This window comes from Streptopelia decaocto (assembly GCF_964273445.1).
Source record: "Streptopelia decaocto genome assembly, chromosome: 14".
Taxonomy (NCBI): Eukaryota; Metazoa; Chordata; class Aves; order Columbiformes; family Columbidae; genus Streptopelia; species Streptopelia decaocto.
Window position 1 is genome coordinate 7,360,573 of NC_138669.1, and position 23,643 is coordinate 7,384,215.

A 23,643-nucleotide genomic window follows, 5' to 3' on the forward strand; every position below is an offset into this window, starting at 1 on the left:
ATTTTAAGAAGTTATATGGTTTCTAGCTGTCCTTGGCCAGTCCCCAGAGGCATCTGTCACAAAATAGCAGACCCACTCCTGCCTGTCCTGCAGAGCCCACACTGTGCGACTTGATACACAAAAAATAAAATTAAAGTCGAAAAGCAAAACTTTATAAAAGGTGATTTACCCTCTGTTTTAGGTGGAATGAATCCTCTAATTGAAGGGAATTTAGACAACACGGGAGCTGAAAGACAAAACAATGCACAAGCAAGATCTGTTATTCAGGACAGGGATTCCTGCCTGGAGACCTACATGGTTACCAGCCCTTCCCAGTCATCCTGGAATCACAAATAAAGCACTGGAGGAGTGAAGAAGCTGAGGCGGGATTTTCCTTTTTCAAGGTGAGTAGCCTATACCCTGCTGAGCAAAACCTTGAACTTGGCCACAGCTCCGTGCAAGCAAGGACATCACTGGATGGAAAGTGATGACGAACGCACACATGCTGATGGATACACTCACCCGTCCGTCCTGTTGTGGCTGTGATCTCGCTCTCTCCCGTGTAGTGGACAGCAGAAACGATCACCTTGTAGGCTCGATCGGGCAGCAATGACTGTAGGGTCACACTGCTGCTTTTGCCTGGAGCCATGATCTACAGTGGGGTGGAAAAAGAACCCAGCATGTGGGCAGGCTCCCCAGTATAGCTCTTACACCCCAGAGTTACCTGGAGGGGTTCTAGTGACCAGCCCTGGGACAGAGGGGTCAGGGCAGCATCCCTGCTCAGTTCACCCAACAGTGAGAACAAGCCAAGGAAGCCTGGCCATGCATTGCCATTGGACTAGCTGTGTCCAGGAGAAGAGCATTTCCCTATGGAAAGACCCTAATATTCCCCATGCAAATGCAGCAGAATTGCCTTGGAACATGGTAACTAGTCTGGGTATGAGTAGAAAATCTGGGGTTTAAAAGGGTAATATTTAAGCTTTCTAAGTCAGAGGAGCATCAAGTTTATTCTCTGAGAATTACCCACCCCATATCAGGGAGGGGGAAAAGCTGTGTTATTAGCAGCTTTGACGGACACAAATATCTTAATCACAAAGAAGCCTGGAGGTCCTCTTCACAAAACAACATCCAGCAAGTCAGGGGAAGAGACTTGTTTTGTAGTCCTGTGAACCAGCTATCCTTCTGGTAAACCCTACTGGAGTGAGCAGAGGTCCCCTGGGCATGAATTTGTCCCCATGTCACCTACAAAGGAGATGGAGACTTACTGTTTGCTGAGCACTGGTGTCAGAAACAGGGTTGTAGGAGATTTTGTAGTGCTGTACGCGGCCATCAGGAGGGGTCCAGTGGATCTGGAGGCTGGTGGGGGTCTCAGAGTCAATGAAGAGGTTGGTGGGCGGGCTCCGGGAATCTGCAGCAAGGATTAAAGGTGAACAGCATAAAAGGCAGGAACTAAGGTCTATAAACAGGGCCAGCAACACTTGCTTCTGTGGCCATTTCTGAACCCTTCAGTGCTCTGCTGTGCTGTTAACCAGCGCTCAGAGCAGTAGCAGTCACCCTGGGGACCAGGCAAGAGAGAAAACAGATCCTGGAGGGGTGAGGGTTGCCCTAATACAACATAGCATGACTCAAGCATTCAACAATTGAAATCCTACAACCTGGAAAAAAAACTTGGAACTCCTGAAAGCACAAGGAAAAGGGATCCTTTGTATACATCATGGATAGACACTGAAGAATACCCTTCATAAAGACCCAAACTGCAGTTGAATTTCATCAAAGATCTGGAAACACACTGGACAAACATCTTGATTGTTGTTTAAGCCTGGATCACACTTATAAGTTATTCCATCAGAATTTCTAATATTTTCCAGCTTTTCTTTCTGTTTTAAAATTATTCTAAAAAAAAAAAAAAAACCCAGAGCAGCCAGCACAGAACAGTTTTGTCTAGCACCTCTCACACCAACACCTGCAGCCTCAATGAGGGGAGCATGTACAGCACCTGAGCTACTCTCCCTTTCCTGGCCCTGCGCTGCAATGTATGGCTGTATCCCAAACAGATGATGGGCTGAGCTGTGGTCAGCCAGAAAAGGGTTTGCCAGAGACAAAAGCTGAGCAATTTTTAATTATGTAAATGCATATTTTTCCCTGGAGTTCTGCTGTGTAGCAAAGCAGACCTGGTGACAGAGGCTGTTATGTTGGAATGATTTCTCTGAACAGGGGATGAGAGTTACTAAGAGAAAGGTGGAATGGGCTAAATCCATCGGCTGTTCAAATAAGGGTCATCTACTCCTGGAGCTTGTTTCCAAGCAGTGTCTTGCTCAGCATAAATGCACGTTTCTGGCTTTGGACCCATGCTGGTGTGAAGGCACAGAAGTGTTGGACAAAGAAAAGGAAGCATTTTATCCAGAAGAGACTAAGAATGATGGCTGAGCCCTAAAGACAGCCAAGGACACACACGCAGGCTGTGAGATCTCTATTCTGCAGTTTTACTTGTAAGGCTTCTCTGCCCACCCAGCAAAGTCTAGGGTAACTTTAGAGCACAGGTTGAGTGAAGATCATTTGCATCTTCATTGATCCTCCTTCCCTTTTCGTTATAAAATGAGCCTGTTTTACTGAGGCTGAACCAAGTTTGCTGGCAGCTGAGTCAGGCTGGAGGCTGTTGCTGTGCATCACCGCAAGGTACAGTGGAGAAGAAAACAAGTGTGGGAGGTAAAGTCACTTCAACAGCACTATTATTAGTGCTGCGCTATACATCTGCGTCTTTGCTGGCTATTTCCTTCAGCTGAGGTAAGTGGAGACTTTGTTTAAGTGAACAAAGGGAAACTTAGGAAAAGTCTTCTGAGTTGGGTTTATTTTGGAAAGCCCCCAGGCCTGGCAGAATTTGATGGCATGGATCTGACAGGCAAGAGAAAGGTCACTTCCTGCAGCTGCCCAGGAGGAAAGAAGCATCTCTGACACCGAGGACACCATCTGTGCCTTCAAATACCTCGTGAACCTCTGCTCCTCCACAGGAAGAATCCCAGGCTTCTCACTCTTGGGTCTAACCAGCATTATGGGCACATTTTCAAATAAGAGTAAGACCTGGAGTCCACTCCATCAAAATATGCATCTGCAATGATTATATAGGTTGGGTTTTTTTCCCCTCACTGCAATGGTTTGAATCTTCTTCCCTACATTTCAATCCCTTTTATTCGCAACGTATGCTTTGCTAGGAAGAGCTCATGGAGGAGCTGGATAAAGAACCTGAAGACGTTTATCAGCCTTAGGCTGGAGATGCTGCTGGCACAGCTCAGCTGGAGGAACGGGGCACATAAAAACTTTGTAATTCACTTGCTCCATGCATTTTGTGAAAACTAAAGCACTCCCTTTGGCAGCAGGTTTTCATTTGGGTTTCAGGCTCATATAAAAATAAGGCAATAGCAGAGGGATGAGAGTCACAGAAGGAGAAAGGTGGTTGTGAACCCTCCCATGGGGGGCATGTCCTCCTCCTGAGGAGGATGCTCAGATCACCTGGTGCTGGTGGTGGGAATTAAATTAAGTGATCTCAGTTATGCTTCAATGCTCTCACTCTACATAAAAAAGTTAAACATTGAAATAAACAATAATTAAAAAAAGATTGAAGACCCCACTTTTTCCAGCTACACATCTTAACTCCAAAAGTAGTTTTTACTCCCTCTTGCTCTCTCTGAATATTTAATTACACCATTACCACTTAAAAACACGAAGTGTTGAGCTAGAAAAGATGATAAGAAGGGATGTGTACTGTATCACTGTCTCCAACTTTTGTTCCCTTTCCAGGTAAAGCTGTTCTTCCATTTTAAGTTGAATTCATAAACACACTGGGGATAAGTCTCAAACCTTAACTTTGAAACAAGTATTCTGCCTGCCAGGAAGAAAAGAAACCTTGTCCCAAGTCTACTAAGTGACACATCGCAACAACAAATGGTTTTGGTTTTTATACATAGGTGATGTTTCTGATGACTTGTTGTCTGCAAGGGGCTGATGTCTGCAGGGTCTCTTGAGCGCAACCCATTTGGCCTGTTTCACAAAACCAGTGTTGCCCTGACCTGGCATTTTTTTCCCTTAGCCTTCAAAGAAGAAAGTAGTTCAGGGAGAATGAAGGATGGGGAGAGAAGCTTGTGTTACCAGCGCTTCCTGCTGAGTTTCACTCCAGCCACTGCCCTCAAACTTCAACGTTTCTTAGAAGTTCTACCAAGACCTTTTTAAGAGAAACTTCATGACTTGGCCTATTCCTGTGTAAGGGGATGCTGTCACGAGAGAAAAAGAGAAAAGTACTGACGAAAGGAAAGAAGAGTTTCACAACCTCCTCTAATGCACTTTTGTTTTTGTTCAGCACAGTCACTGCGGTTCACCAGGTTGCAACCCAACGTCTGCCATCCTGAGGAGAACTAGGGAGATTTCACTGAGGTTTCAGCCCCCAGAATTTCATTTTATGGTGAAAATTAAGGTGGAGAGGGCTTATAAAAATTGAACCAGGGGTTTGGGGGTTGTGATGCTTTAGGTGAATGAGTTATAATTCGCCAGCTCTGCAGATTGATGATGTTGGACATTCTAACCACTCATAATTTCACAATACAAGGTAGAAGCTTTTGCTTGAAACAGTAAAAGCTTGAACATAACCATATCTCAGAATTTCCCAGAGTCCTGCCTAATGCCACATACCCCCACACACACATCCATTGCACAAGCCTTATTCAATTTTCTGCCATCCACAATTTTCCTCTGAACTGCCCGAGATCATCACGGCCTCCTGGAAACCACCACCCACCCGTTCTGTGCCACTTCTTACTTTAAACATTAAAAATCAAAAGAAACATTAAACACTAAAAATCAAAGACGTAGCCATCAATTTTCTGAAGCCTCTAAACAACTCTAATTGTCCATTTATCATTATATACCTGTAGGATGCTGGGTTTGTTTTTGGCAGTATGCAGCTCCTAGGTACTTGCCTGAAATAGCTTTCTATAAACAAATGTTATTATTATTCATTATTAATAAAAATCTGAGCTTCTTATCCCAAGACTGCCATTTACTCTGAGATACATCAGCAAAATACCTCCCTAAATGAGTTTATTCTGTGAAGGAGGGTGAGAGCTGAAAGATGGAGGAGGAGAGGATTGCTGCAGTTGAATGAATTGTATTCCATTCCCTGCCAACAAAGCCATTATAGAGGCTATATTAATTAAGAGGACCTCTGGGAGTGCCACTTTTTAACCTCATATCCTGCCTGTACAAAGCAAGATTTAGATAATGCTCCCAGGCAGAATCTGCCTGCAGGATTCTCTCTCATTTTTGTAAGTGCCCTCGGATGAAGCAGAGCTCAGCCGTGACGTAGCTGCAAAAATCCTCACCCTCCTTCACAGAAAATATTTTACTAACAGCAGACATCCATTAGGCACCACACATTCAGCTGAACACCTCACAGAAAGCCAATTCATTTACACAAATACACATCACAGAAGCAGGGGGAAAACCCAATGTATTCTATATTAAACACATTGCAAGGGTATCAGGTGTCTACAAGATGCACCAACCTGCTTATGTTTGCCCAGCCTATTTTCCTCAGGACATATTCAGAATACTTTAAGATGGAAATCTAAATATCTCTAGCCACTTTCAAACATTCAGGTTTGGGTTTGCAGAGCTGGAGATGCCCAGATCTGAGCTGCCGTTCTGTGATGGGTTCTAAGGCATTCTGTGCCCAGTTAATTACCCCAAGGCTGTGGGTACCAAGCACTGATCACTTACTGGTCCTGTGCTGGACAGACACCGTGTCACTTCGAGCACCATCTTTGTAATAGGCCCAGATGGATATTTTATAGTCGGTGTTCTTCTGCAGGCCTGGCAGGACAGCAGTTGCCACATTTCCAGCAATGGAGAGCTGCAGAGGGGGAAGAAATGAGCCAGTTGAGTTCCCAGGCAGCCCCAAGCCAGCCCATGCTATCCAAGTGTCTGTCTCACAGATTGCTTGTAGGTATAAATGAGTTTGCACTGGGCTTTGGGGACAAAGTCTGCTGTTGTGGGTTGTGCTCATCTAAACAAAGGCAAAATTCCAGCTGTGATTAATGCAGGGTAGATGCCTATGCGTTGCCGCCCAGTTACATTCAGCAGCTATGCCAGTACCACCATTCCCTTCTCTGACACACAACAGCCTATCTGGAACATGAAATCCCTTTGTTCAGTTTCAGTTTTTAGATGTGCTGGGGACAGAAGCCCCAGTATATCCCTATTCCAGCCCAAACATGAAGCATTGCATGAGAGACTTGTGTTTTTAAGCCACTATTTAAAGTGCTGTTTGCACTGACACTGAAAACAGGGGCTTAAGATGGAAGAGGTGACCTGGTCCATGCCTGCCCTCCTCCACTCGTTGTCCCTGGTCATTCTCCTCTGGGTGTTCCTCACTTGGATCTCATCCTTATGGAAGTGCAGGATCCCAAAAGCAGTCAGTGCTCACTAGCACTGAGGAAAGCAGAAGTTCCTTCACCTGTCTTAGAGGTGACACCTCCAGCTATAAATACTTGAGAATTATCTTTGTCTTTCCAACAACTACTTGACATTGTCGGCGGGTGATTCTCTGCAAACCCAGATCTTTTTCTACTGAATTGCTTCTTAGCTATTTGTTCTACATCCTGTATACCTGTAGTTAATTATTCCTGCCTAAGCTTAATACTTTCTGCTTGTCCCTATTGAATTTCATCCTTGAGTTTTCCCAGAACACTTCTGCAATCTTTCCAGAGTCTGTAGGATGACATCCTGCTGTCCCTCTTGCTTCCAGCACTCAAGGTGAACGTTCCACTGAAGGGAACCAAACCCAGGACAGACCCTGTCTGACTCCATAGGCTCATTCGCTGGGTGCAGAGCTGTTTAAATTATTGAGTGCATTAAGAGGAATAGTTTTGCTCCTCCCCATGCCACCTTTGCAGGTGAGTTCAGAGCTATCAAGCAGGCACAAAGCCGCCCCAACCTCCCCAGAGCTGTATGTGGATCCATACCTCCTGAGACTTCTCTCCACCAGCTGTGCTCCACTTGACCTGATAGACAACCACGTCGGAGGCAGCAACAGCTTCCCACTGCAGTCGGAGGCTGTTCCCGGAGAGCTCGGTGACCTTCAGTGCCCGTGGCGGGGGGACCTTCACTGGGGGGTGCAGAAGGAAAAGCAGCCTAAGCTGAAGTCGGAGCCAAGGTGGGGAGCAGATGGTCGGGGAGCAAAACATCAACCAGGCAGATGTCTGAGACCAGCCTGTCTTTCACTTCTTCAGACCCATATGACAACAGCCATCGGGACAGAGAGGGGCAAATTATTTTTAGGACCCTAATTAAGGAGGATTATGTCACTTGCGGAGAGGACACGTATCACGCTGTTATTCTAAAGGGGGGAAGGCCAGGCTCTCAAGAACACAGAACTTAGAGGTATATCATGCCTTTTCTTTATTTACTTCCTTCCACCTCATTTTAAACATAACACAGTTCAACATATTCCACACACAAAGAACAACAATCATCTGGGGTTTGGCCATGAGCTGCTGGGACCAGCTTTCAAAACATCCCAGCTGAGACACACGCAAACCAATTTTGTCACCTGTTACTGGGACCAAACATTTCCATTCCCTACTTACAGGTAGTAACGTTGCCAGTAATTGGAAAGGAGTCCCCTTCATCATATGTAGATCGGACACTGATGAAATATTGGGTGAGGGAGGACAAAGGTCTCAGAATAGTGGATGTTGCAGTGCCAGGAACCTCCACCTGCAGTGGAGAAGTTGTGTGAGAGTTTGGAGAGGAGCAGGGGGACAGTTGTAGAGGGGTTAGCACATAGGTGGCAACTGCATCAAAAGTGCCCATTTCTGAATTAAAACATTGCCAGCAGATAAGCCCTCCCTGAACCACACAGCTGAAGGAGAACAAGGTAGTATCTGACGCCCCCAAATTTATTTTCCTTCCAGCAGCCCTTTGAGGACTCACCTCTCCAGGGTTGCTCCCTCTGCTAGAAACGTAGGTGACCCGGTGGGATTTCACGTCTGGAGACGCAGCGTCCCAGCTGACCCGAACGGACGCGTGGCTGAGCTCGGAGAAGCTCAGGTACCTGGGAGGACTCAAGGCCACTGCAACAAGTAGTGACAACACTCTCAGGTTCCACAGGCTGCACAATGGCAATGCCACCTGCTGCTCTTAGATGACCCTACCTTGAACTAAGAAACTCATTCACCATGCAGGAAAATAGTCTCTTTGTGTCACTACCATACATGACCCTGGGATGTCATGAAAGTCTGCCTGGGCTTTAGGTGAAGAAGTAGTCAAATTTCTCCCCAGACAACAAAGAGCTCAGGGAACAGCTCTTTCAGTTCTCTCACCAGGGGAAAATCACTCCTTTTCCACAGTTCACCATATAATTAGAGATCCCCTCGGGGACCAATATTCACTTAAGATCAGGCAGGGAAGAGGCAGCATGTTTACAAGCCACATGCACAATACGGGAAGCACCTCATTTAACACGCCTCTCCTGCCTTAAGTGTTTAATAACAAGTCAGTAGCAGCAGCAGCACTTACGGGTGGTTTCCTGGATGCTGGCTGGGTCACTTGCATCTTCCCCATACATTGCGTACACCGCGACAGAGTACTCTGTGCTGGGGGACAGCCCGTCCAGCAGGACCTCAGGCTGGGCCACCTTCACCTGTCAACAGAGAGATGTTTTGGGGTATTCTTTAGTTCTGGGGTACCCACCAATGCCCTCAATGGAGTAAAACCTTATGGAGACACAAGCCGAGGTCCCTTTGGGACTTCAGCATTAGGTTTGGTGCTCTACAGTGCTCAGTGCTCTGCCTGTCTTCCCAAGGGACACCAAACACACTGGAGATACACATGGAATCATAGGATGCCCTGAGCTGGAAGGGACCCACAAGGATCATCAAGTCCAGCTCCTCTCCCTGCACAGGACAACCACCCCACAGTTCACACCATGTGTCTGAGGACATTGTTCAGTCTCTTCTAGAACACTGTCAGGCTTGGGGCCGTGACACCTCCCTGGGGACCCTGTTCCAGTGTTCTGCACCATCTGAGTAAAGAACCTTTTCCTCATGTCCAACCTGACCCTCCCCTGGCACATCTTCCTGCCATTCCCTCGGGTCCTGTCACTGATCGCCAGAGAGAAGAGATCAACTCTTGTCCCTTCTCCTCTTCTCCCGCTTTGCTCAGATTCAGGAAAGCTCTTGCAGAAGAGCTGCCTGCTGCAAATACACCCAGAGCAGCTGAGTTGCTGCCACCTGCCGCTAACACAGTCCAGCAAAGCTCAGCTCCGGCTAACACAGCCCAGCAAAGCTACACCCCGGCTAACACAGCCCAGCAAAGCTCGGCTCCGGCTAACACAGCTCAGCAAAGCTCGGCTCCGGCTAACACAGCTCAGCAAAGCTACACCCCGGCTAACACAGCCCAGCAAAGCTCGGCTCCGGCTAACACAGCCCAGCAAAGCTACACCCCGGCTAACACAGCCCAGCAAAGCTCGGCTCCGGCTAACACAGCCCAGCAAAGCTCAGCTTCGGCAGCTGATCATTCCAGAAACCATCCCAGAGGTTTGTAGGAGTCTCCACACAATGAAGAACATTCTTATAAAAGGCTGGAAACATTTTAATGCTGGTTTTGCAAACATCCCCTAGCCTTAGAGCATTGGACTCTTAGAGTGCATAGGTAACTGCAGAAATGTCCTAATGTGCAAAAATACAATTTTAAATGTTGGTCTCTCTTCACATGTTTTGAATTCAAAAAAACAAACCCCACACAATTATGCACTGAGAGCAGAATATAAGCATTAATGGCTTTGTTTTGAAATTGCTCCTATTGCTGTTTATTCAGGGGGTGAATCTGAGGCAGAAAGGCAATACATGTGCCCCACACCATTTTGTTTTTTTTTTTTAATTCTTATCCTCAGCCTACAGTATTCCAGAAACCCCTTTAAAATGCACATATTACAGAAGTATCTTATATGTTTTTAAGGATTTTCCATTCATCAAGCATTATTTTAGTGTTATGCAGTATATTAGGTCTGTTTCTAAAGGTCAGTGAAAACTGCCCTAACTAATTTTCAGTTAACATTTTAAGATAAGCAAAACAAAGCCATTTTTGTACAGCCTCGAGGATACAGTAATTATACTTGGGGCTGCAGAGATGTGAGTTCAGTGCCCAGGTTTCCAGGGTCCCATGAGATGGTTCTCTCCTTGTGCTTAATTTCCCACATTAAAACCTCACAATTATAAATTGCTTTGAGATACACCATTAAAAAAAATAATCTTCCATGAAAGATGTTGCTGGCAATAATGCTGACAGTTTTTTTAGAAAAAAAAACAAAAAAACAAAAAAACATTATACCAATTCACCAAGGTTAGAGCTAGAACTCAACTCAGCCCAGAGGCTGAAAAACTGATATTATCATTATTCTTGTGAACTTTACCTCTGTGGTATAGTCCTCTGCTCCATCGGGGGCTGCGGAGCAGAGCACCAGGTACTGGGTGGCTCCCTGGGCTGGGGTCCAGCTCAGCCTGATGCTGTTGTGGCTCAGCTCGGAGACGCGCAGGGAGCGAGGGGGAGACAAAGGCACTGACGGGAGAGACAAGGCAGAAAGATATCATCAGTGTCTGAGGGCTGCGACAGCTCAGACCCCAGAGGAGACACAGCTTTGCAGCAGCTCCCGCTAGCTGGTGACAACCCACCCCACATCTAACACAGTGGAGCCACCGCTGTATAGAAAATGGATTTAATTCACTTGGAACCCAAGGATGAATAAGCAGCAAGGGGCTGGAAGATATTTCTAGCATGGTGTGTTACTGCCACATCAGTGGTCTCCTTTGCAGCATGATGTAGGTGGAAAGGGACCCCTGAAGGTCTCTGGTCCAAACTGCTGCTCAAAGAGTTGATTGGTCAGGGTCTTGTCTGGTAAAGTTCAGAACGTCTCCTCAGATGGAGACAGCTGTAGACAGAGTGAACTTGGGGAAGGGAGAAAAATACCATGTCAGGCTCCAGTTTGAGATGGTCACAAAGCAAGAGCTTTGTTCACCTTTCGTAACCACGCATTCGCATAATTCTCTCTACTCACGACCTACATGTGGAGGTGACGCCTCTCAGCGCGTCCCCAACAACTGTGTCATAGACAGGAACCACCGACACCAGATACTCCGTGTGCGAGGTCAAATTGGAGAGTTGCAAAGAGGAGATTGCTCCATCTAAAACCGCCTGAAAGCACAAAGGAGGGCTGTCAAGACAGGGAGCTGCTGGCCACTCTTTAGCAAAGGAATGGCTGAACTGGCCTTTCCCAGCAGATCTGTGCCCAGAAACATGAAGTCCAGTTGCCTTCTGAATTCTGTGCCAGCTAGCATCTCCCCAAAATAGAGAGGTAAGAGGCAATAAGCATTCCTGCCCTCTAAGATGGAGATCTGTGCAAACACCAAGCACAAAAGTCTAATCATGCTCTCACAGAAATCAATGGAAATCCATCAACAATTTGGATTTGCTTTTCTAAGCAAATATCCATCAAATATGAGCATCCTTGGACAGTTCTGTGTACCTGAGTATTCTCTTTGAGTCAAAATAGGTGCTTTAGGGAAGGGATAACACTGCATAAGAGAAATTGGCAGGTCTTGCAGTATTTCTAGCAAGGTGATATTTATCCATGTCCTCCTCTGTCTTGTCATCCTGTCAGCTGATCACATTTATACTCATCGTGCATTTAATCTCATCTCAGGCTTTAGCTGATGTCCCACAAGAACTGTAACTCTACCCCCATCTTTTTGTCTACTCAAGTCTACTTAGATTCCCATGCACCATCTGGAAGATACTTCAGTCTCAGATGTCCAAGAAAGGTCTCTCACCTCTTTGGGGATACCACCCTTAGACGGATAATACACAACCCGATATTTCTTTGGTGGCCTCAGAGGAGGAATCCAGGTCAAGTGCATGCTCTTAGAGGTCACGGCTGATATTTTAAGGTCAGTTGGGCTCAGCTGGGGACCTGTGTTCACAGGGATATCTTTCACAGTGCTGCCTAGGAATTAAAAACACAGTTACTTTCTTACACTCAGATTTCTCATGCCAAATGTACTTCCCAGCTCATAAATATGAGTGACATTTTTCAAATCAAGTTACAGACTCCTTCCATATAGAGTAGAGAAACTGTTCCAAACTGCGCTGAAATAAATATTTTAAAAGTCGGAATACAGAGAACATAAATACTGCACAGAGAACAGGCTGTGTATTTTGCTGGGTGCTGGGAATATTTTTTCAACACAAGTCTGCCTTTTTGCATGTATGCAAAAGATGACCCAGCTTTCCTTAGTCATGAAAATTTGTCAAAATGAACAAGGAGAAGTTATTTTGGTTTCTTTTTTTAAGCAGTTCATCTTTCTTTATTCTAATCTGCACCTTTGAAAAATGTCTAATTATATCAAACAAGTACAAAATAATGTGGATTAATCAATTTATTTATATGAATTTCCAGAGCATTGAAATAAAAGTATGCTTGAAAGTTACTTTCCCATTCTCCTTAGACCAATCTTCAATCAGGGAGAGATGGAAACATGTACATTACTCCTGAGGATCTAAGCTAACATCTGGAGTAGTTCTTCACTCTCTTGTTCATCACAGAAGCTGCTCTCCAGCAAAGGAAAGAAATGGGCTGTTTGGTTTTAACGTGAAAATGCCTTGGAGATCCATCATTTAAAGAGTGGAGAAAAAAAATGTCTTAGGTGTTTCACCATCTCCTCTTCCTACCTCCACTTTTCCTCCAAACATTCTCCCTAATCTATTCTCAAACCAGCTCTTTCACTTTTTCTGTGTCCTCTTGGTTGGAAGAAACTCAGAAGAAGAGATGGCTACAAAGCATTTATCATGCTATAAAACAATGGAAGAGGGAAAAGAAGTCCTTTCTTCCCTACAATGGTGGTTATTGCCTTTAGGTTATTAATAATATATCCACCAAGAGTCATCCAAACCCCTGGTAGGAATATCTGTTGCCTGTATTGGCTCACAGACCAAAAGCAGGTAACCAAACCAAGAGCATCAGAACAGAAATATCTACAGGACCGTTGTCAGGCAGCAAGAGGGCTAAGCAAGGAGATCAGGGCTGAGGAGAAGAGTTCGGTGGTGTTGACAGGGTGGTGGAGCTCTTGGATGGAAAGGTATGAGAAAGGCCCAATTCTAATGGCTGGGAAGGTGGATGCTGAGCAAAAGGAAGCTCAGCCCTCACTGAGAAGGTTTCACTTCACCTGCATTTTCCTTGTTGCTCTTCTCTTTGATCCTGGTGCAGAGGACACGGGTGAGCCTGCTGACCAGAGAACTCAGCAGGGGGAAATCCAGCACGTTGTACACGGTGAGCTCCAGCGGCTCCGATGCCACCTGCTTCAGCTCGGCCTCGTCCGCATTCTTCACCCCTGCAACCGGAGCAGAGAATGAGCCCGAGAAAGCTCCCCAGAGAGGAGCAGCTTCTGCCTCCTGCTTCTGTGTTGTTCGTTCAGGGGCAGGATGGGTCCATCATCACCCTGCTCGCACAGCAGAGTCTCCCAGTCATTCCAGTGGGGTGGTGGGATCTCAGAATAGCTTTTGGCTTTCCTGCAGCAACAGCCTCAGGCCAGCCTGGGAAGGGCTTTCAACACTGTGGCTCAGGTCTTTTCTGGCCTGAAGTGGTCTAGTGAATCTTTCTTCCACTTGTAGGCTTTGCTACCAGGAAGGCAGATATTTTGTACCCGAAGAGGCATAAATGGGGGAATGAGTGAATGAAAAAATAACAATTTTATATTTATGAGGTGCCAGCACTCCCCACAGTGACTCTGTTATTCGTCAGAACATCACGTTGCATTTCAAGAGTGTCAAGGATAAGCAAATATAGACCATTTGTCTAGCAGAACTTCACCATCACAGGGCATCCTTCATCCTTGTCCTTGTGCTTCACATCCTCATTAAGCCTCTGCAGAACAAGACCCACAACATGCAACTTATTTTGCCTCCCAGTGGCTCAAGGTCACTGTAGCACTGCCCAAGCAGAGCCATTGCCAGACAGGGATCCCACCTGGTTTCTCAAGTCCAAGGCTGTTACCTTCCCAGCTTTGCCGGCCTCCTCCTCCCTTGCTCTTGCAGTGAGAATCAAGGTGCTATGAGATTAATAATCAGGTCCTGATGTCTAAGGACTAAACAATGTGGCCTTCCTCTAACCAGAGAGGAAAGGTAAAGACTCTAACCAGGAACATATCTCCAGGGATCTCAGGTACTCAGATGTTGGTTTGTTGAGCTGCACAATGTACAGCTGAGGCTGAGCAGCTCCACTCAGTCCATGAAAGAAATCACAGTGCCAGCCACTTAGCAATATGTAATAAAACCTTGCTTGTGTCTTCCCAAGATAAATTAAAGTTTGGGAGACTGCAATTTTAGGTGAATTTTCTGTGTGACTTTATTGCCCATGTATTAGACTAGCAGACTTGTTTAGTCATCAAGGATAGAGCTGCTCAAGGCCATTTTGTGTCACATTATTGCTGCCAGATAGCAAAGAGCAGATAATGTTATTATTGAGAGAAAATGAAAGTTTTGAGAGGCAGTAATTATAAAGAAGGTGTCCTGCCCTCCCCAATACAATGTTCTCTTGCCTAATTTCACAGCTGATAATATTGTTCTCACAGCACAGGTCTGTGAGGCTCGCAAAGGTCTTTATGGCTGGAAGGTATGAAATACCTCATGTGAATGAGTGTTCTTTCTAAACAAACAAAATCCCCTTTAAGACACTGCCTGTGCTGAATAAATGAGTTAATTTCCATCTTGGCTACAGTGCAATGAGGTCTTACCCATTACCTTATTTTTAAAGCATCATGACGTTCTTATGAAAGTTGAGGGAACATAACCTTCAATTTGAAGAAGATCACAAATAGGTTGGCTTTGTCCTACAGCTTATCAATGGCTGTGATCTTACCAATGGCAAGTATTCCTATGCCCAGGTTTTTCAATGTCTGAGCAGCCAGGTTGGCATCATCCTGGGATTTCCCATCAGTCAGGAGGATCACAAGCTTCTCAGCCTCCAGCCGCGCACCAGCCTCTGGTTTCAAATTCTGCTCCAGGACGTGCGTCAGTGCCAGACCTGGGGAGGAGCAGAGATGGATGATGTGCTACAGCCTTGCAGACAACCCCCCAACACCTTTACTCTTTTCTCTGCCCCCAGTGGCTTTGGTGCCCATGAGGTTCATCCTGTGGGAACGACTTCCCCCACTGCAGCCCCACAGATCACTTAGCAGAGCCCTGGAAGATGGAGTTACCTGTAAAAGTGTTGCCACCTTTGTACCGCAAACTCCTCATGGCCTCCAGCACCTGGTCCCTTGTGGAGTAAGTGCTCAGGTCCCATTCTGTGCGGGGGTCACTGCTGTACTGGGACAGCCCTGGGGAAGGCAAGAGCATCAGCATCATGCGAGCTAAGTTGCAAGAGAAGACTCATTTTAGGGAGGTGGTGCCAGGCTTGCCATGGGAGGATGCCACAAAATAATGATAGGGAGTGAGGGTGAGCAGACTTGGTTTCTTACTCCACTTCTCTGCATGGTCCTTGTCATGCAGGCAGCAAGGAGATGCTTCAGATCCCACTGGGAACAGTGGTACCTACCCCCGTGGTGGTATTCTGAAGTGTTTAATAAATTTCCACTGTTAATTAGGGTCAAACTAGTCAGATGCAAGGAGATTGAAGGATTTACGTTGTCCTGATTTCACGTACAACCTGGCCAGGGCTGTATGATGGGGTTAGCATCCTTTAGAACTGGAAGCAGCTGCGATGCAGCATCACCACGGCACCTGTAAACACGACGCTGTGGAGGCTGAGCACCTCAGAGGTAGGCAGAAAATCCCAAATGTATCTCAGCATCAATGCCAGACCTGGTGCTGCCCAGAAGACATTGCTTTTGTTCACTGTGCAGCTATTTCTCACAACCACTAGGGGCCAGAGCTTACTACCAGATGGGAAAAGCTGTGAAAGCAGCAGATAGGACCCCATCCTAAAGGAATAGAAGCTCCTCAGAGTAGAACATAACCACTGAAACAGAACCAAGGCTCCTTCAAACACAGACTTCTCAAGGTCAGGAAACAGGAAAGAGTCCTACCTACTCTTATCTTGTCTTGGGCAATACTGAACGGGGAAATCAGATTGCTCAGAAACTCCTTAATGAGCTTGAAATTGTTGCGTCCGATGCTCCAGGATCCATCCACAAGCAGGACGATATCAGCCATTGCAGATGTGTCGCACTGAAACTGCGAGCCTGGGGAGAGATAAGGTTTGATATCGAGAGAAGCAATTGCGAAGGAGTAAAAACTGCTTCGGTTTTAAGATAAAAAGCAAATCTGCAGTGTAAGGCTGTGTCTGGATGGTGGACTGGACCATCTGCCAGTCTGACACATCCCAGCATCTTGGGGAAAGCAGGTGGCTAAGGGTAACCCATCTCAGCACTGAGAAACGAGCGGTGCACAGCTGTATTTCTGCAAAGAATGGGTTAAAGCTGTCAGGAAGCTTGTGCCTAACATGAGCTCTGCTCTCCGCAAGCTGTCAGCTCCACTACATCTCAGCCCCAGCCCAGCGCTTCCCTTTTATCTGCCCTAAGTCTCCAAGAACTGCAGGTGACTGCTTAATTCCATTCCATCACGAGATCCCCTGCGGGATATAATTATTTCATGGCTTTATATTAAATCCAGTCTCTCCGTAAAAACCTGCTGGTATCACAGATACTCCAACCCTGCCTTTCTCCCCACCCCAGGCCTGAAGCTCAACAGGGGATAAGACAGGGCATGTTGCTGATCGAATGCATCTTCCCCAAATATTTTTCAGATGGGGGATTTTCCATCTTCGTTGGAGGGAAATATATGATCCCATCAAGATTCAGTGGCCTGCAACAAGGTTACCCTATCTCTTTTCACAGCCATAGATTTGTACTGGTCTCAAGGGACCATGTGAGGATGCTCTGGCCAATCCCATTCCCACCACTTCAACAGTGCTGTGACCATTTGCCCTGTCATAGAGTCAACTGACACATCTGAAGGGTCATCATGGATCATTTATCTGTGAAACATGAGGAACAAGTCCAGGAGCAGGTTGGGTAATGAACTCCTCTTCTGACGGCTTGGGAAGGCCCATTGCTCTGGGGTTAGGCTGAAGAACACATACTTTTACATGGATCTGTCAGAAGTAGAGGTAGGTGGCAACATGGAGACAATAGTGGAAAATCAACAAATTAAATCTTCTGGAAGGAATTTTTGGCCTAGCTCCAGTTTGTCTTAAAATCCATGAAGTTCTGCAGAACTCCAAACTTCTCCAGGGATCCCTGGCAGTTCCCCAATGCATGATCTACCAGTGAAAAGCACTGTCAGCATCACTTGTGTCCCTGAAAATCTTGGTGACAGAGAGTGGAATGGAAGGCTTGTATTCAACAAGCATTAGGGAAAACTAGGGAAGAAGGAGCACAATGTGTTTGAAACCCCTCTCACCTCGCCTCAATGAATCCTTGGTGGGTTTTTCTTTTCCGAGAGACTCTTGCTCTGAGTTTGCAGGGGCACGGTGGGATGATCTTGTGGTTGTTGGTGTTGCTTCTGTCACACTGGTCTCTGCTCTGGGCTGGTTTCTTGTGGTTTCTCCTGAGCCCTTTGGCTGTGTCCCCTTCTGTCTTTTCTTTTCAGCTCTGTCCTTTGCTGTGCTCCAAAGAGAAAAAAAAAAACCATTGTCCCTACTGGTGTTATCCCCATGCAACCTGTGGATGAGCTGACTTCAGCCACATTTGGCAGAGGTGTAGGGGGCTCAGAAGGGATCCAAGTACCACAGGCTTTTTGCAAACAAATAGCTAGATAAACCAGAACATCTTCTTCATGCCTCTCTGAGAAGGCTGTTTGCAGGCTCATGAGTTTATAATGATGTTAATAGTGGATCATATTGAAAGTTTGTCCTTCCCATTATCTTTGACAATGAAAAATAATGAATGTTTATAAAACACAAGCTGGGGAAAACATAACATGGCACCTGATACCCAATGTACCCTCTAGACCTCAGTAACCTGTGACTCAGAAACATCCTGAGCAAGTGCAAGTCTTTTTGTATAATAGCCCTGATGGATCAACACATATAATTGCCTCCTGAACTCATGCAAACCTGGTTGCCAGACGCAGGTGAATCTAAGTAGTTATATACAGTCCTCAGCTGCAGGGGAGGGCTCACACCTTCTTATAGCCCATCTGCAGCCAGGCTTGGGACGCAGAGGCCAGGAAATCAGGTATTATTAGCCCCAGTGTTTGGGGAACAGATTGTTCTCATAGGATCTCCTCCAGCTCAGGACATTCTGTGATTCTAAGTTGAAGGATTTGACTGTATCTGCTGAATTTGAGTACTTGCCAGCCCCAGGCACATATGGTTGTGTTTCGTAAAGCTGGACAGTTTGACTGGCATGAGGGGCAAATATTTTTAGGTTGCTTACTGTGTTCTTTTAATTCAGAGATGCGTGCAAGAGATGAGACTGGGCTGTAGGGTGTCTCACTGAGTGAATGAAGCAGGGAGTGCAGGGGGAGGGTGGGGGTGGTTTTGGGGACAGCGGTGCACCCACCTGGCTGTGTCAGGACAGCATTCAGGGGTGGGGGGGTGACCTCTGCCACCCCGCTATGCTCAGCAGCTGAGCTCCCCGAAGAGGTGAGATTCTTTCCTGATGCAGCTCCTGAGTTTCTTCGGTTATTTCTCGTCTGGGATGCATTTTTTAACTCCTCAACTGTAGGAAGGCCAAGAACAGGAAGAGAGAGTCAATCTGTGTGTCACAGTCCATCCCTCATCCCCTGGGTCTTCATCATCCCCTTTTCTAATCTTCCATGACTGCAGCATGGTCTACAGGACATGCTCTGGAGGATGAGCTTGCAGGAGCCACATCTCCAAGAGCTTCAAGAGTTCCCTCAATGGTAAAATGTATCTCTCTCTACTTACTCACAAATTTCCTCTTGGCAAACAGGGTTTCCTGGGAGCCGTTGAGCACGTAGACCTGCAGCGTGTATTCCTTGGTAGGGCTCAGCCCCCCCACCGTGGCTTTGGGAGTCTTGGTTTTCAGCATGACTTCTTGCTCCGAGTCCCCTGAGGTGGGATGAAACCACAGTTCAGAGATTGTTAGAGCTTAAATTTAAGCTGACAGTAGCCAAAGCACTGCTGAAATGCAGGGAATGTCTGCCTAGAGACCTCAGTCAATTCCTATTTCTTTTTTAATATTGTGGATCTCTGATTTTTTTTTTCCAGGGTTTAGAATGTTTGGGTTTTGTTTTTGTTTTTTTTAATATTCATCCAGCACTAGTGCAGCACTTGCCAGCTTCTCAAGGAGTTGCTGAGTGAAAAGCTGGTCTTCAGAGGGTGAAGGCTGAGCAATTACTAGTAAATTTTGCTTATGAAAACTAATTAATGTGCTTGAGGTCATACATGGAAAAGTGAAGAAGTGGCTTAGTGTTTTTGGAGGTCATCACTGGCACTTGGGTCCCGTTTTACTTATCCCAGCCACTCTCACTGTGCTGTCTCTGCAATCCCCATCTCTCCCAAGGGCAGCTGCTCTCTGTGGGGACACAGCTCATTTCTGGGGTTGGCACTGCCTGCGGACCCCTCTGGCCACATCCTGGGGCTGTGGGACCTGTCCTGGGGCAGTGGGACCTGTCCCGGGGCTGTGATGTACCAGCCAGCCAGGAACAGGGGCATTTCTGCACCAGCACGGCACTGAGCAGATGGAGCAAGGCAGCTCTGCAAAACATCAGCCAGTGCTGCACCACGGTCTCTGCACTACACAAAACACAGGGGAAAAGGCAAAGTAGCTCCCTAAAGCCCCCTGATTAAGAAATGTCTGCAAGATTTAAACTGTGGATGTATTTCTGACCCCGCCATCCCTGTGCTCATGCTGTGAGTTGGAGATGGAGCTCCCCAGCCTACGAAGAGGGAAAGCCTCAGGCATGAAGACCAGCGGGGATTCCCTGCATTCCCGGGATGCTCCTCGCTCCTGGGGAGGAGCAGGGCAGAGAAGGAATGCGAAACCTCCTGCTCCAGCTTGGGAAACAGGTGGGGGCTGCGCTAAAAGCGGGTGATCAGAGGATGATCAGAGGGGCTCAGCCGCACGCAGTCCTGCCCAGCAGCTCACTTCTCCAGCTCGCTGGGAGAGCAGCAGCCACTGAAGCCTAAATGCCAGCCTAACGTTGCCTCCAACCCCTTCTCCCTTCCAACACCATCACGTTCAGTGTCTGAAGTCAGAGAGAGCGTGAGCTTGGCAGGACAGGGAGTCATGGGGCTGAGCCCCACACACAAGTGGGGTCAGGAATTCACACCTCATGTCCCTGCAGATGGGGAGAGCTGAGAACACCCAAAGAACCAGACAATGAACTGTTTGTCATCTTCTTTTGCTCATGCAGTCCCAAAGAGCAATAGTTTCTGGCTAAGGCTTTCCCTGAGGATGAAGAGGGATGAATTCCAACTCCTTCTCATGAATAGGTGACATAGGGATAGTGCCTGCGCTGAACGGCACTATGGACTGCTCTTACAGTGACCAGAAAGGCTTCTTGTCCATACTGCATGTACAGCCCCATGGGAAGTTTTGATCTAGGCAATCAACACTTGAAACCAGAACAGCCAGTGGATAATTCCCTCTGCCTTATTTCTAATTTCTTATTTCTAATATCTTAAGGTCTGAACAAAGCTCTTACGTAAGCCCTGTTGTGCACCCACCAAAAGGTGGAGCTCAGTCCCTCACTCACACACAAACCTCTACCTGGTCTGATGTCCCAGGTGCTGGCACGTACCTGCCATGGGCTTTACCCGGACTTTGTAGCCATTGATGTTCCCTTCAGTCTCTTTCCATTTCATCTGCAGCCTGTCTTCCGAAAGAACAGTGAGCTTCAACCGGCCGGACCCTGGGCAGGAGGAGACGTGGCTGTGTGGGTGCAATTCCTCCCTCCGCACATACACACACAAAACCCCACATATCCCATCTCCTCTAGGACAGGGGAACAGCTACAGTGCCAAGGAAACCTTTCACCGTCCCATGCAAGTCCTCAACATCCCATGATGCTGCACAGCAACTCCTGCACCTTTACAAATGTGTAGTGTCCCCCTGAGCTTCTCAGGAGCACAGATAAGAGCTCAATATATACTGGTGCAAACAGGGAAAGCAGCCTGCCATAGAGGGGAGGGCTTTCTCTGCACCTTCACGTCTTGGACGACTCCCCTGAGAGTTTTCATGCAGAATGCTTTGTCTCAGCAAGAGTGTTTAATGCAAACGTTTGAGAGGAGAGAGTGGGAAATAGATGACAGGGCTCAGTGAGACTCTTCAGTGGGCTTGGGCTGCTGAGAAATACAGGAATTCCCCAGGTGACGGATCCCGTACTTCTGCAGAAAGATCATTTCAGAGGGAGATCCAATGACCAGCTGCGTTAAGAAAGAAAAAAAAAAAAAAGAGCAAGAAAACCTGGTAAAGTGTAAATAACATTTCCTGGCAGCACCATAACTCGTGGGCACCAGCTTGTATCAGTTCGCTGCAGGGACCAACAAACTAAATGACAAATCCTGAGGAAAAAAATAATCTCAGACAAAGAGGCAAAAAGAAGAAAGAGCACATTCCCTTATCATCTCCAGATTTCACAGATACCCTTTAAACCCCAGCTAGATGCCCCAACCTCCTTGAATCAACAATTCCTTGGTAAAACATAGCTGTACTGTCATACAAATGTCACCATACGAAACTTTTTCACTTGACTGGATGTAGGGTGGCAAGTCAGCAGATTTATCTCCCCTCCCTCCTGCCTCTGTACCTACAGCTGCCTTTCCAGCAGGCTGCCCTAATTCACCATGAGTGAGCACATCCTCTGCCTGCAGAATAGAAGCGTCTGCACTCAGATGCCCACCCTCTTTTGCAGTTGTTACCAATCTCTTTCCCTTTATCACTACTCATAAAAAAAAAAGCTTAGGGTGACCTGAAGTGTCCGGCTCAAGTCCCTAATCTGGTCTTGCATGATGTCCAAGCATCTCCTACATCTTGGCCATGAAGTCCCAGCTCAGGAAAGCAGTGAGGGCCGGCAGTGAGGACTTGCTTGTCCCAGCTCAACATCTGTGCCTTAACCTTCATTTGCTGAGACTTCCTGCAAGCTGCCCAACAAGCAGATAACTATTTTGGGGAAACAAAGCTCAGATTCACATCTCACCCCCGGCAAATCTGAAGAGGAAGGAAGAAAACACAGGGAAAAGGGGTGAGGGGCAAAAGCAAATCCCAGAATCATGTCCAAGAGAAATGGTAAAAGATCGTGGAACAATGAGGGGAATTCATGGTTAGATTAAACATGGAGCTGTCTTCTTTTGGCCAAGTGTGGTCCAGCTCCTCAGCCATCACTCTAGGAGCCCAAAAGCTAAAAAGGCAAGAATGTCATCAGACAGATCAGAAGGGACAGCATCCTCTAAAGCACCATTATGTGCTGGATGCAAATGAAGCCCAGTGCCATGAAAGCTCCACTGTTTCCCTGCTCTGTGTTGGATGTGAGCTATTTGATGCGGTAACCTTGCTCTCCAGCTCATAGGGAGTTAAGCCCAGACTTAACTGCAGAGGCTGGTCTGGAATATCTACAGCACTGAGACACATCTGTCCAAACTCTGAAGTGCCATCACCTCTCCAGAAATCTTTGTGCTGACCAGTTCCACAGGAGGTTCAAACATAACATGAAGGTGGTTCTTCAACATCAGAAAGGCTACGAGGAGGTGCTATAGGTGTTTTCTGATCATTTATGCTACTATGGGAGCACTATATGTTACAGAAGGAATGCACCTCACACTCTTTCTTATCCAAATGTTGCACCACCCATCACCATATACATCCAGAGCAATCGTTTCAGAGCGCAGGATGATGCAGCAACTAACAGCAGTGATGCCCTTTTTCTTCCTGTTTCTCAACGTCTGCTTGCAGATCAGGTAAGCACCCTTCATTGCTCATCCAGGCTGAAAAGCATGCCTGGTGTGAGAGAGAATCACAATGAACTGCTGCCAGGGATGATGATGGGCTTTGCAGGGTGGAGAGGGATGGAGATGCTCCCCAAATGGGTCCCCTGATCTCCTGCTGCTCTTTGTGTGTGGGAACAGACTGTTTAGAGCTTCACCATCAGACAACAGGGCACAGCAGCCCTCTGGAATCCTGCGTGTAATGGGGAATGACCCCCCACGCGGTGCCACTGCCACCGGGAAGGGCTCAGGCAAGGGCTGGGCTAACACAGGTGACAACCAAACCGCAGGGAATGGCCCAGGGCTCCTTACCTTGGCCCACGCGGCCCCAGACGTGGCTCGCCACAGGCAGGCAGGCAAAAAAGAAACACGTGTGAATCAGCATGGTGAGCAGGACCTGCAGAAGGGCAAACGTCAGGAAGGACAAGTAAAAGTCACAGTTCATTATGTGAAAACTCAGTTTTTTGCAGTCCTTGGTTAGGAGACCATGAGCTGAGATCTACAGCTCTGTGTATCGTTGATAACACTGGAGAAGCACACAATAAATTTTCGTGCAATTCCTATATATTATTTTACATACTTGCTCTCTCCAGTACAGCTGTTCAATGCCTTGGACCAGCACTAAACTATATTATAAACCTGATGGACTTTGACCCGGTAATCCTCCTCTCAGC

General features: G+C 46.9%; 1 protein-coding gene across 9 annotated transcripts in view; it reads right to left on the reverse strand.

Moving 5' to 3' along the window:
* Window positions 1-23,643, reverse strand: part of COL20A1 (collagen type XX alpha 1 chain) — a 50,675-nt gene that overhangs the window by 22,142 nt on the left and 4,890 nt on the right. For 7 of the 9 annotated variants that reach the window (XM_082065113.1, XM_082065115.1, XM_082065112.1 and 4 more), the window contains exons 3-22: window positions 23,282-23,366; window positions 20,788-20,898; window positions 18,950-19,093; window positions 18,582-18,740; window positions 17,479-17,679; window positions 16,104-16,259; window positions 15,276-15,395; window positions 14,936-15,100; window positions 13,245-13,409; window positions 11,853-12,025; window positions 11,088-11,217; window positions 10,439-10,584; window positions 8,545-8,668; window positions 7,960-8,099; window positions 7,614-7,743; window positions 6,990-7,132; window positions 5,746-5,878; window positions 1,245-1,387; window positions 502-631; window positions 170-226 (exon numbers count right to left, since the gene is read on the reverse strand). In XM_082065113.1, the coding sequence (XP_081921239.1) occupies window positions 170-226; window positions 502-631; window positions 1,245-1,387; window positions 5,746-5,878; window positions 6,990-7,132; window positions 7,614-7,743; window positions 7,960-8,099; window positions 8,545-8,668; window positions 10,439-10,584; window positions 11,088-11,217; window positions 11,853-12,025; window positions 13,245-13,409; window positions 14,936-15,100; window positions 15,276-15,395; window positions 16,104-16,259; window positions 17,479-17,679; window positions 18,582-18,740; window positions 18,950-19,093; window positions 20,788-20,898; window positions 23,282-23,354 (2,743 nt within the window). In that variant the 5' untranslated portion in view covers window positions 23,355-23,366. Of the gene's footprint in view, window positions 1-169; window positions 227-501; window positions 632-1,244; window positions 1,388-5,745; window positions 5,879-6,989; window positions 7,133-7,613; window positions 7,744-7,959; window positions 8,100-8,544; window positions 8,669-10,438; window positions 10,585-11,087; window positions 11,218-11,852; window positions 12,026-13,244; window positions 13,410-14,935; window positions 15,101-15,275; window positions 15,396-16,103; window positions 16,260-17,478; window positions 17,680-18,581; window positions 18,741-18,949; window positions 19,094-20,787; window positions 20,899-21,190; window positions 21,776-23,281; window positions 23,367-23,643 lie in introns of those variants that run through there. The other 2 variants (XM_082065117.1, XM_082065118.1) reach the window with 2 other exon arrangements.